General features: G+C 64.3%; 1 protein-coding gene across 2 annotated transcripts; it reads right to left on the bottom strand.

The window, feature by feature from the left end:
- Nucleotides 1–2,851: 2,851 nt before the first annotated feature.
- Nucleotides 2,852–12,049, bottom strand: AKAP17A (A-kinase anchoring protein 17A). Of its 2 annotated transcripts, XM_068533788.1 has the most exons (6): nucleotides 11,893–12,049; nucleotides 9,493–10,270; nucleotides 8,731–8,879; nucleotides 5,548–5,788; nucleotides 3,845–4,809; nucleotides 2,852–3,608 (listed from the first exon to the last, which is right to left on the bottom strand). In XM_068533788.1, exons 2-6 carry the CDS (start codon nucleotides 10,252–10,254, stop codon nucleotides 3,584–3,586), a joined length of 2,142 nt encoding a protein of 713 aa, XP_068389889.1. In that variant the 5' UTR covers nucleotides 10,255–10,270; nucleotides 11,893–12,049; the 3' UTR covers nucleotides 2,852–3,583. The 2 variants fall into 2 exon arrangements, with proteins under 2 accessions (XP_068389889.1, XP_068389890.1); XM_068533789.1 differs by having other exon boundaries at nucleotides 2,852–4,809.
- Between the last annotated feature and the right edge of the window lie 277 nt (nucleotides 12,050–12,326).

The following is a 12,326-nucleotide window of genomic DNA, read 5'->3' as shown; positions in this document are numbered from 1 at the left end:
CTGGAGCCACTCTCCCAGGACGATCAGTTACAAGAACAAGTTTAGAGCGAAGCCGAGGACTCAGAAATGGACCCGATCCCCTTCAAACGGTGTGTGCGTCAAGGACCCCGTGAGCTGGCATGAAACCCCAGGTGGGAGATTACAGGGCAAAGACAGGAATTGGGGAATCGAGCAAGACGGCAGCCTAGGTGACTCGGGTGAGTCGGAGGGGTTTCTGCCGTGCGTGCTGAGCAGGGATATGCCTGGAGGGCAAGGAATGGTTACGGTGATGACAACCTCCTCTATGGCAGTACTTTAAAAATCCAGGTAAATAAGCAACCATAAAACGAAAGCAGGTCAACAATCCCTTTGTATCGATAGTTGCCTGTTAGATTCAGGGTTTGCAGGAGTGAAGATGGCAGTGAAAGGGGTGAATCAACTGCCCGACACCACGTTAATCTCGTTCTTCCCTGGAGCCCTCCCTGAGAGCTCTGCGCCTTTTGTCATTTCCCAATCTCTCCTCAAATGCAGGTTGCTAGGTTCCAGAGGACACAAGAGCCACAGTCAAGTCCCAAATCCCAGACCACCTTGTGACCCCCAGGCCCTTAGGTCTGGAGAACATCTCCACCGGGTGAAACTGTGACAAATTGGGGGTGGTTTTTATTTACCCACAATGAGATAATGATCCCACTCGGCTAGAAAGAGGCTCAGGACAAAATGCTATGAGACAGACAGACAGAAAAGGAGGAGCAAACCTCCCATTCATTCACCCCAGAAGTTGGCAGGACAATGCTTCTAGGGTGGAAACCTTCTGTTTCCTCAATAAACGTGTTCCTTAGTCACAGCGCCCTTGGTTACAATCTAGTCACCTTAGAACTAAGAAAAATCCTGGTTTGTGAAGATAAAATCCAATCAGTTAACAGACGTGTTTCAATTAATCTCTATTTTTTATCGCTAACAACTCCTACAGAAAACAAGAGAACTTTTAGAAAATAAATGAAAGCACAACTGTCCCTCGGTATCTACGGGGATCGGTTCCAGGACCCACCGCCGGTACCAAACTTCGCCGATGCTGAAGTCCCAGAGTCCACCTCCCGTATCCATGGTTCCGCACACACGGATTCAACCAACCGCGGATGGTAAACATAGTATTCAACCTGCGGTTCACTGAATCCGTGGATGTAAGGGTTGGTTGCACTGGTAACCTGGGAAATCCCACCCTAAGTCATAAGGATGACAAGTGTCTTAAAGCCAAGATAAGTTCAAACGACCAGGATCCCACACGGGCAGTAGGGGTGCTCTTCACCTGGTCCCCATGCAAATCACTGCCGTCGGCCTCACAGAAGAGGGGCTGTTGGGTGAAACGGTTCTAAGCCAGGCTCCCGAATCCTCATTCTTAGTCACGCTGCCTCTAAAAGTATCTGCTGTGTCACAACAAAAGACTACTGTCCTCTCCTCTGCAGAGCTTGGCTTGAAAAGAGAGAACAATCATGGCTTACGCCAAAACCTTCTTCTTCCCTGACACCCTTGGATGCTGTGTGTGTGTCTAGGAGACACATACACGTAACGGACATCTCTTTCCATCAAATTCCTTTCCTCCCCATTTACCACCAAACAGACTTCAGGACAAGGAAAATTATCAAGGTACAGAAGGGCACTGCAAACGACCAAGGAGCCAGTTCTCCAAGGAGACGTGACAATCCTTAACTTGTATGCAACTAACAACACAGCGTCAAACACAAAAGGCAGAAACGGATAGGCCTTTGAGGAGAAAAAGATGCATCTGCTGCTACGGTTGGAGATGTCAATGCCACCCCTCTCTCAGGAACTGACAGATCCAACAGGCGGAGGACCGGTCAGTAAGGGACGATTGGCCTGGGCAGCATTTATCACGCCTCCGCCTTCTGCCGCGTAGCTCAGTGGTGTTGGAGGTGGAAGATGCATCATCAGTGGAACAGGTTTAGAATTCAGATGCCTGACTCTCGTCCACAGCGATACCTCCCCTACTTCAGAGATGCCCCCTGATCTGACTCTCCCTCACTTCAGAGAAACCTCCTCTGACCTCACGGAGATCTCCCTTGACTTCAGAGACCTCCCCTACATACACACACAGCGCCACGTGGCCTGCTCCTCATTCCTGTACTTGCTCCTTCAAGATCCCCATGTTTCAGGGGGCCTGTCTCACCCAGCAACATATCCTGGGCACCCAGGGTGACACCCAGTCCCCCGACCTTCTCAGAGCTGCTGATGGGGCAAAAAACACTCCATGCCAGGCTGCAGGAATCCTGACACAGCTGCCCGTGTGCATCTCCGAGAGGCATCTCCAATCACTGGGCATCTGAGCACGTCCTGCACCCACACCTCGGCTGGTGACAGACCAGACCAATGCCAGCGCAGAGAAGGAAAGTGCAAGTCTGTTGTGCCGACCTGGATTTTGACGATGATGTGACTAGGGTGGAAAAGGCATATAACTGCCCTCCACGTGCTGAGAAGATCTGGGTTTGACTTAAACACAGACAGACAGAGGGATCACTTGCAGCTCGGGGTCCCAACAGGGGCACTGACACCTACCTGCTACATCAACTCAAGGTGGGAAGAGAACCACTTTCTTTAAATCTTTTTTTTTTTTTTAATGGCACTGTAGCTTTAAAGACTGCTTCTGTGAACTTGCTAAACTTTTTATGTTCCTGGTACACAAATCAAATGAGTCCCAGGACGCGTGTTCTCCTCCAGGGGGTTATTTTACAATAGTCACAGCATGTGAAATGAATCTTTAGAAATCGGCGATTTCAAATATGCCAAATTACGCTCAGGTCAGTGAAGTAGCCCAAAGAACTTAAGAAAGAAAACACGTAAGTATGGGGAACATTAGTTCATTGGAAAAGGATTTTATTTCACCATAAAAATGCAAACTGGAATAAACACCATCTCTCCTAAGGCGGACGATACAGCTATTTTTAAGTATTTCTGAGCTTCACTCAGAGAAGCCAACGATTATAAAATTTAACATGTTTGCAGCATTAAATCTGAAACGTTCCAAGTAAAAATAATTTAGCAAAACGGTTTCTTAAAAAAAACCACACAGGCTAACCTTGACTAGGAACCAAAACTAACTTTCATCAACCTTTTTTTTTTTACGCTGAATTACTTGAATTTGTAAAAAAGTGAGTGTCTGGGACCCTCCGCACCACTTCCGCACCTGCCCACACCTAGAAAGATGGCACATCTGAGTTTCCGTGTTGCAGAATGTACAGCTTCCCCGCCGATGACTTATATGCACCAGAGCCATTTTCCTTTGGCATCCCACCCAAACTCTGTTCCCAATCCGTTGAACTTACAAATGACGGAAAAAACCAAAAAACAAAAAAACACCCGCAGGGCGAGACTTCCTCGTTTCCACGCCCCGTGGGGCTGCGGCCGCCACACTGGACAGTCCGTCCCCGAGAGGCGACAGGCGGCTCCCGTGAAGTGAGTACGAGAGGCGTCTCCGAGCAGGTGCAGGGATTCGGCGCTGCCAGCCTGTGTGCCCGGGGCGGGCGGGCGGGCAGGCGGGGCGGGGTGGTCTGCAATTCTCACGGCGGGCGGCCTACGTGCTCCTCCTGATTCAGAGAGGGCTGCTGACGTTAAAGCTATTGGATCAACAGTTTTAAGGGAAACGAAAGCTCGTGACCGGGGACGATGCCTCTGAACCAGACCCACGGCCACGAAGGAGAGGAGACTGGAGGCGCTGCCTTCCTCACCAGGGGGCTCCCTGGGTGTGCTGGGGGGGGGGGGGGCGTGGGGGGCGTGGGGGCAGCGAGTTGCAGGACGTGCGCTCCCCCGTCCTGGTCCTCCGGGACGGCTGCCTGGGCCCTCCGTGCATTACCTGTTCCAGGTGCTGCGGTGCCGGCTGGGGGAGCCCGAGCGCGACCTCTCGCTGCGCCGGTGGCGGCTGCGCTTCCTGCCCGAGCTGCCCCTGCGGTCCCGGTCCCGGCTCCTCTCCCGCCGGCCGTGCCGGTCTCCGCTGTGGGACCTCCGCGACCGGCCGTGCTCGTGCTCGCGCTCGCGCTCGGGGCTGGCGCTGCGCCGGCGGGGGCTGCCGTCCTGGTGCGAGCGCTTCCGGTGCGGCCGCCGCTCCTTGTGCGGCCTCGCGTCCTCCCGGCTGCCCGCCCGCCGCGGCCGGCTGCGCTCCCGCTTGGGCCTGTCGTCGCTGCCCCGGTCCCCGCTGGCCCGGCCGCGGCCCCCGCTGGGCTCGCGGTTGCACTTGTCTTGCTCGGAGCGCGCGTCCTTCCTGGGCGCGCTCTGCTCGCAGGCGGCGGGCGCGGCCTTCGGCTGCTGGTTGTTGTCGGGGATGCAGGCGAGGACGCCGGGGCACCTCTTCTCGGCGGGGCCGGAGGGGCCGTCGTCGGCGGCGACCCGGCGAGGCTGCTGCCCCTCCTTGCTCGCGGCCTCCTCCTCCGCGGCGTTCCCGTTCACGCTCTGGGCGGGGCCGGGGGCGGGGCCGGCGGCCGGCCGGGGCGGGGCCTCCCGGGGGCCGCAGGGCGGGGGCGGGGGCGGGGCGGCGCCCGCGCAGCCGGCCGACACGGTGTGCAGCATGTCCAGCACGGGCTGCAGCAGGTGGGCGTGCGAGGCGCCCGGCTCGGCGGGCGCGCGGGGCCCGTCCGCCTTCTTGCTGAGCAGGATGCTGAGCAGGCGCTCCCGCAGCTCGCGCTCCCGGCGCTGCAGGCCCAGCGCGCGCTCCTTCTCCTCCTCCACGCGCCGCAGCTCCGCCTCCTGCAGCCGCCGGCGCTCCTCCTGCTGCTGCAGCCGCAGCGTCTCCTCCTGCTGCTCCTGCGCCCGCAGCTTCACGGCCTGCGGGACAGAGGGGGCCGCGCCTGAGCTGGGCTCTGAGCCCACACGGACGCTCCGAGGCCGCGCGGCTCTGCAGGCGGACGGCCTGGGGGGCCTGGGGGACCGGGCCGGCGGGCGGGCGGGTGGCCCGGCTGGAGCCTGGCCCGCCCCACCTGACCTGACCACGCCCGCGCGTCCTGCCCAGCCGGGAGAGGAAAGCCCTGGCCAAGCTCCTCGCCGCAGCCCCGGGGCGGGCCTTCTGCGCGGGCCGGGCCCCTCCAGCTGGCGGACGGGGCCTGCTGTCGGTGCGAAGGTCGCCGGCCACGGGGAGCTGAGATTACGGCGCGGAGGCGCGAGGCCGGGCCTGCTCAGGGTCTTCAATATTCACCATGAAACAAGAACACGCTGCCACAGGTCTCAGCGCGCCCGCCACGCTCCTTCCCGCGGACTGATCACAACTGTAACCAGACAACAGGTTAGGGTCGCCCCGCGCCTCACTCCGCGGCCCGCCTGAGCACCACGAGCGCCCAGCAAGGTCCGTCCACGCCCCCGGCCCGGCTCGCGGGAGTTACCGGCCTGGCCTCCAGCAGGAGCAGCGAGGGGAACCGGGAGGGCCGTCCGCACAGCGCCGCTGAGACCCGTCAGCTCTGCAGCTGCGGACCGAGGGGGCACGGCCCGGCTCCAGGCGCCTGGCTTCCCGGGGCCCCGGCGAGGACCGCGCATCTTCCGGCCTCCGCCCCGACCCCCGGCAGGCGGTACCTTGGCGCGGCTCAGCAGCTCGGTGACGAGCCGGAGCGACTGCAGGTTGCGCTGGGCCAGCAGCAGCTTGCGCTCCTCCAGCCGGATCTTCTCCTGCAGCTTCCGCTGCGCCTCCGCCTGCAGCTTCTCCAGCTGCTTCTGGCTGCGGCGCAGCTCGCGGTCCCGCTGCTTCTGCTCGCGCCTGCGCAGCTTCTCCTCCCGCTTCCTCTCGCGCTCCTGCGCCTCCAGCTCCTTCTGCTTCCTGCGCGAGCGACACACACGGGGCTCCGTGAGGCCCGCGGGCCGCGCGGGGAAGGGGGCCCCGGGACGGCGATCGCGGGACTCATCATCTCAGCGCTTTATCCCCGGAGAAAGCTCAGCCGCATCCGAGGACCCGAGGAGCGCGGGGCACAGGGGGTGAGAGTTTCCGGCGCCGTCCGAGGGAGAGTCTCGCTGAGTGCGACCCCAGCCCGGAAACGTGAAGAAAGGGACGGACGGCCGGGGAGGACGCGTCGGAAGCTGAGTTTTGAACAAGATGCACCGCGCTGGTGGAGGGGCGACGACAGACGGACGGGGAAAGGGCTGCGGCAGCAGCGGCGCGGAGCGCGGGGAGACGACGCCCCTCCGCCGGCCGCACGCACCCCGAGCACAGAGCCAGCGTGCTGGACCGGCCCCAGTCCCAGTGGCAGCGGAGACACCCGGCCCGGGCTTTCACACCCCGGGAACCCGTGGGCCCTGAGCGGGAGGGAATCAGCAACGTACATGGCCGCAGGAAGGTTCCGGAAGCAGCGAGCTAAGGGCAAGACCAAACACGAGAGACTGTACTGCATGGCCTTTCACAGGAAGTGGTAGAAACGACAAAGGCAAGGGGACGCAAACCCGACCCGGTCTGCCCTGGGGTGTCCCCCGATCAAGGGGTCCCGAGAGCACGCACTGCCTGGGGACACCCTGCGAGGTCACTGCATACACACGCCCTGGAGACAGCGACTGTTCCATGAACACCCCCGCACCACACCCGCCAGCCTAGACCCTAACAACATCCTTTCCTCGTTCGGAAATGAGGATGCCACCGAAAGCAGGATGGCTCCAGACCCCCAGGGAAGGTCTGAAGACCAACGGATGTCTCCACCCGGCACACCCGCATCTCCCTCGAGCTTTAAAGTTCGCCGAGTCGCCGGTGGGGCCGGCACAGCAGAGAGGCGAGGTCGCTCTGGGCAGGACCAGACACAGAAGAGACCCCTGAGGCCAGGAGGCAGACCGTCTGCAGAAGAGCCGACATCACTCCCAGGGCGCCAGGCCCGGACGAGGAGGCGGGAGGACCCAAGCTCGCCCGGACACGCAGGAAGGGGGCGGGCTGGGCACCGAGGCCGGGCTAACGCGGGGAAGCAGGACAGCTCGAGGGTGCCGGTGTCCAGGAGGCCACACACACCTGAAGGCCTCCCGCAGCAGGTGTCCGTCAAGAGCTGCGGGTCCTAGCGGCCTCACGGGCCTCAAGTGACCACAGCCCTCAAGCGTGGAGCTCATGGCCCACGACCTGCCACGACCAGGAACGTGACCGCTGCTGGCCGGCTGCACTCCGTTCCTTATGAACACCAGAGGACCCAGACACGCCCGCCCGTGATGGGGCGCAGACGCCGAGGCTCCGCCCCACAGCCCTGCCCACCAGAGCGCACCCTGGGCGCCTCCCGGGCCCACCGCTCGTCCAAGGCCAGCCCTGCCCCCTCCGCGGCCACAGCCGGGGCGCCGCCCTGCGGCTGTGAACCCGGGTCCTCGCCAGGACGTATCCTGCTCTCTGTCCTCAAAGGCCACTCTCAGCCCCGGGTCCCCGCCCGCTTTTCCTGCCATTAAGGTCAAGCAAACTGCCTTTAACGAGACCTCAGAGCTGCTGTCAGGAAGGCCGTGGGGTAACTTCTACGCCCCCCAGCTCGGGGGCCTGTGGTCACGGTCCAGCCTGGAAGAGGCAGGACAAGGCCCGTTTGGGACAAGGGCGAGTGGGTGGTCCACACGCCACTGGCGCTTCCCGGTTCTGCCTGAGGGGGCCGTGCTGGCGCCGCGGCCCGGTTCAGTGCGCGACCCAAACCGTCCCCGCCAAGGGCCGCCTCCTGAGGACAGCCACGCCGAGGGCACGGCCTACACTCCCCGGGCGCCCGTTCCTCTCTCTGCACCGACGGCCTCACTCCGGGGCTCCTGGCCCCCGACCAACGGCCACACGCTCGCCCCTGCCCAGCCACCCCCGCCTCCCCGCGGGAGCCACGTGGGGCTGAGCGGAGAACAGCGGCGGCGTGCGGACCCGCCACCCTGGAGCTGGGTTCCGGTGCAGACAAAGGAACTGCTACCCGCCGAGACATCTCCGCATCTGTGTTACTGCTATCGGTGAAGAAGGGAAAACAAAACAGGAACCCGACAGCCGGGGCAAGAGCTAAGTCAATTCAGCCAACAGGTAAACAGACTGGTGAGCAATGAACTGCCCAGATCACGCACGCCTAAGACTGAACAACACTCTGCAAAACACACGAAACCTTGACTGTAACACACACACACACACACACACACACACACACGCTGGAAAGAAACAAACGCACAGCAGCCGTGACGGACCAAGAAGAATCTCTCCTTGTTTTCCAAAATGCAGGTAGTATCGTTGGTCAGGTTGCTTTTATAAGTCACAAAGTAAAAGATAAAAGGGGGAAAGGTCGTCCCCCGAGTTTGCCTTTAGACGCGTGAACCTCAGTTACTCTACAGACCTACTACGTGAGGCTTTTTTGTTAAAACCCGCGAGCGTCATCAGTTCTATACTTCACTTAAAAGCAGCTTCAGCCTGAACGCAAAAACCTGCAGAACAGCCAAGATTCCGTGCCTGTGTCGGCAGGACCCGCGCATGGCGCTCAGGGAGGCTCGGAGGGAAAGGCCCGTGCGGGGAACGGGGCAGGGGCCACGCGGGAGGCGGGCGGCGATCTCCGGGGAGGGGGCGGGGGGCGCACCTGCCCGCGGGGTCTCCGGCTGCCGCCCGCGCCCGAGCCCGCAGACGCGCACACAGACGCACCCCCGCCCGCAGACGCGCCCACGCCCGCAGACGCGCGCACAGATGCGCCCGAGCCCGCAGACGCATGCGCACACGGCGGCCAGGCGGGCGCTCCCGGGGCGGGGCGGGGCGGGGCGGGGCGGGGCGGGGCGAGGCCCGGCCCGGGCCCGGGCAGGACGCACCTCTCCTCGGCCCTCTGCCTCTCCTCCGCCTCCTTCTCCCGGCGCTTCTGCTCCTCCCGCTGCTGCTCCAGCTCCTGAAGCTTCTGCCGCTCGAGCTGCCGTTTCTTGATGGAGGCGTCGCTCAGGTGTTTGGTCGAATCGAAAGAAACCTTCCGAGGGAGAACGGGGCGGGTTGGGGCGGGTTGGTGCGACCCGAGAGCCTCCCTGACGGTGGCAGCTCCGCCCGCCCGCGTTGAGGCCGGCTCCCCCAGACCCACCGCAGGGAAGGGGCTCCCGGGACGCCCTCCCGCTGAGTGCTCGCGGCCCCGAGCCTCACAGCGCTCGGGACCCGACTCCTCCCGAGGGAAGGGGACCACGAACCAGAGGGACACCCCCGCACCCGTGCCACTGCTCCGGGTCACTCCTCCTCCTGGGAAGCCCCGCGCCCGGCCCCGCAGCCAGGCGGCCGCGCCTCCACCGCCCAGGCGCCCGAGCCGCCCGGCACGAGGCACAGCGCACGGCCGTAAAAGAGCCGTCGCCTCGTCTCAGGGACGTGTGGGGGCCTGCGGTGCGCCGGCCGGGCCCGGCTGGAGCTCCTTCCAGGGCGTGCCCGCCCGTCCCCCCCCCCCGCGTGGCCACGGGAAGACGCTGGGCTCCCTCACGCCTCCCTGAAGACGCAGCTTCCGTGAGAAGAACAGGGCCGCCCGCTCCCCTCCCCGCGCCTGACGTCCTGCAGGACGCGGGCCTGCCGCTGGGGCCTATCCCCCGGGGCCCCGCGCGCACCTTGATGTTGCAGGCCACTGCCTTGCCGTCCTCGCCCTTGTACATGAGCTTCATGCCGCGCAGGGCGCTCATGGCCTGGATGAAGCCCGCGTACTCGCGGTACTGCACGTAGGCCTCGAAGTTCAGGTGGCCCCCGAAGCTGAAGGTGTGGAAGTTGCGGCCCGTCATCTCCTCGCGGTAGGGGTCCAGCATGGGGATGTCCACGTTGCGGATCTCCCCGAAGCGCTCAAACACCCGCACCAGCACCCCCTCGCTGGGCTTCTCGGAGCCCGACTCCTTCAGGGCGAACCACTTGCAGGGCAGCCCCTCCAGGTGGATGGTGTCGGGCCGTTCGCCCGGCAGCGTCTCGTTCATGTCCTTGGCGTCCCGGAAGAAGGAGTCCCAGTCGTGGCGGGTGGGGAAGTCGATCTTGAACTCGGCGGCGCGCACCTTGAGGATGTCGGAGAAGCCGCTGAGCTTGATGGTCTTGCCGTCCAGGCAGGCCAGGAAGGACCTGACCAGGCTCTTGTTCTCCACCTCGCCCTCGAAGCGGATGAAGTCCATGGTGCTCTTGGAGATGCGCAGCGTGGAGAACTGGTGGTTGTGCACCATGCCCTTCAGGCGCTCCATCACCTCCCAGTTGGAGATGGACTTGCCCGGCTGCTTCAGCTGCGGGAGCGCCACGCTGATGGTCATCTTCGTGATGGGCTTCAGGTACAGGCCGTAGGGAGGGCACAGCTCCACCGCCTCGGACGTGTCGTGCACGATGGTAGCCGCAGCCATAGCCGGGACCTCAGGCCTGAAAAACACGCGCGCGAGGGGTCAGGGCCGGGCACCGGGGCGAGGTGTCCCAGGCTGGCCGGTGCCGCGGGCCCAGCGCAGGGAGGCAAGTCTGCTCTCTGTACGTCAGGCACACGGGCCTCTACGTAGGGAAAGGCCCTCAGCCCGAGACGCTGGCGCTTTTAATGAGATTACACTAAAGCAGGGGAGAAAACGGGCCGACAAAACGTTTAGGCACAGCTGGCAGCCCGACTCCTCCAGCAGCGCTACCTGCCCCCAGTACCCAGAGGCAGCTCTCCTGGGGCCAGGGCGGCGGGAGCCCAGCTCGGCGGGGTCGGTCGCTGCCCTCAGCGTACACGGGGCAGGCCGGCTCCACCCGCCACCTCCACCAGAAGGTGCAGACACCTCACGGGGGAGGGAAGGGACGGCCCAGGACAGGCATCTGGGAGGGTCTGTGGAGGCGGCGGCCCTGTGTTTCCACGGAAGAAACAGGAAGGAAGTTTCAGGCTGAAAAAAACAGCCAAGGGCCATCGACTTCAATTTCCCCACTGTGGGCAGAGGCACCCTCTCTGTGCCCAAATAAAGCATAAAAGTGACAGGGCCTTTCGGAAACCGGGGGGGGGGGCCTCCTCCCCCAGCTCTTCCCTCCTGGTGGGACAAGTGCCTGCTTCCAGAAAGCCAGGCCGCAGCAGCGCTGAGCCTGACCCAGACCCACGGACACCAAGCCCTACAGGTGGCGGCCTCAGCCGGTCTGCCCGCCCACCCGCTAGCTCTCGGAGCTCCCTCCCCAGATCCAGGAGGAACCCAAGGGGTGCGGGCCTCCCAGCTGGAGGGAAGAGCCACGTGGCAGGGTCAGGGGCACCGCAGAGGGACTCTGGCCTGGGCTGAGACCTGTGACTCCCCCCTCCACAGGACCCCAAAGACCGCAGGGAGGGCCCAAACCAGAGCCCTGGGACACCCACCCCCCCTCCCCCGCCTGCCTGCCGGGAGCCCTGGTATTCCCAGCTTCCCTGGTCGCCTGGCTTCTCCTGCATCCTGGGCGCGACCCCCAGCCCCTTCGCTGCCCTGATACCACCAGCTGCCCCTACGCGGTCCCCAGGACCTCCAGCCCCTCCAACTGCCCCCCCACGTCCCCCAGTTCCCGCCTTCCCTGTCTCGGGCCGCTGCCTGTGGTCCCGGACACCCCCGCCAACCCCATTAACCTCGGAACCCCCAGCCCCCCGGCCCCGCCTCCTTACCTCTCTGGCACCGGCCCTGCCCTCCCCCCCGCCCCCCCCCCCGGGGACCAGTGGCCTCCTGGGAACGCCCGTCTCCCTGGCCGCCTTTGGCTCCTCTCCCAGCCCCCGGTGTCCTCGGCCCCAAGATCCCCGCAGACCTCGGCCCCTGCTACCTCGTCACCTCAGGTCCCCCGCCCCCGGCTCCTCACAGACCTCGGCCCTCGATTCCCCGACTCCAGGTCCCCAGGCCTACGACCCCCGCCCCCTGGCCGCCCGCAGACTCCCGACCTCTGGGTCCCCCGCCCCTGGGTCCCCGTTCCCGAGAGCCCCGCAGACCCCGGCCCTCTGATACCACGGCCACTGGGTCCCCGCCCCCAGACCCCCGCCCGGCTCGCAGGCGGAGGCGGCTGCGGCCGGCGCTCACCGGCGCGGGGTTCCGCTTGCGTCCCAGGCCGCCGCCGCCCTGGCCCCAGCTCTCCGCGGGCCCCCGACGACCCTGGCAGGCGCGGCCTCCCCGCCCGGCGTCGCGACCGTCCACCGGAGGCACCCCCAACGCGACCCGCCGCCGCCGCCGCCGCCGCCGTCGCCCGCCCCTGTGACGCATCTCCGCTTCCGGCGCCGGGGCCCGCGGAAGCGGCCGCGCGGCGGCTCCCTGTTTCTCCTCCAGGCCCTGGTCCCGCCCCCAGAGGCGGGACTTCCGGAGACGAGGGGGTGGTGCCGGCCGGGGCCTCCCCTCCCCCCTCCCGGGCTTTGCACTGCTCATGCGCGAGCCCACCCCGCCCCCAGGCCGCTACCTGTGTTCAGGTCCAGGCGGAGGCCACACCTGGGGCAGGAGTGTGAGGCCACCTGACTTAGGAC

This window comes from Eschrichtius robustus, chromosome X (genome assembly GCF_028021215.1).
Source record: "Eschrichtius robustus isolate mEscRob2 chromosome X, mEscRob2.pri, whole genome shotgun sequence".
In the NCBI taxonomy this organism is placed as follows: Eukaryota; Metazoa; Chordata; class Mammalia; order Artiodactyla; family Eschrichtiidae; genus Eschrichtius; species Eschrichtius robustus.
The sequence above is the reverse complement of the archived record's forward strand: the minus strand, read 5'-3'. Positions and strand labels throughout refer to the sequence as shown.

What these genes read in the sequence shown, in the direction of transcription:
- AKAP17A (XM_068533788.1), bottom strand. Translation starts at nt 10,254, where the DNA reads ATGGCTGCGGCTACCATCGTGCACGACACGTCCGAGGCGGTGGAGCTG. An exon ending in AGGCAGAGGGCCGAGGAGAG is followed by an intron (nt 5,789 to 8,730) that starts GTGCGTCCTGCC and finishes TCGCTCGCGCAG; the next exon opens with GAAGCAGAAGGAGCTGGAGG. An exon ending in AGCTGCTGAGCCGCGCCAAG is followed by an intron (nt 4,810 to 5,547) that starts GTACCGCCTGCC and finishes TCTGTCCCGCAG; the next exon opens with GCCGTGAAGCTGCGGGCGCA.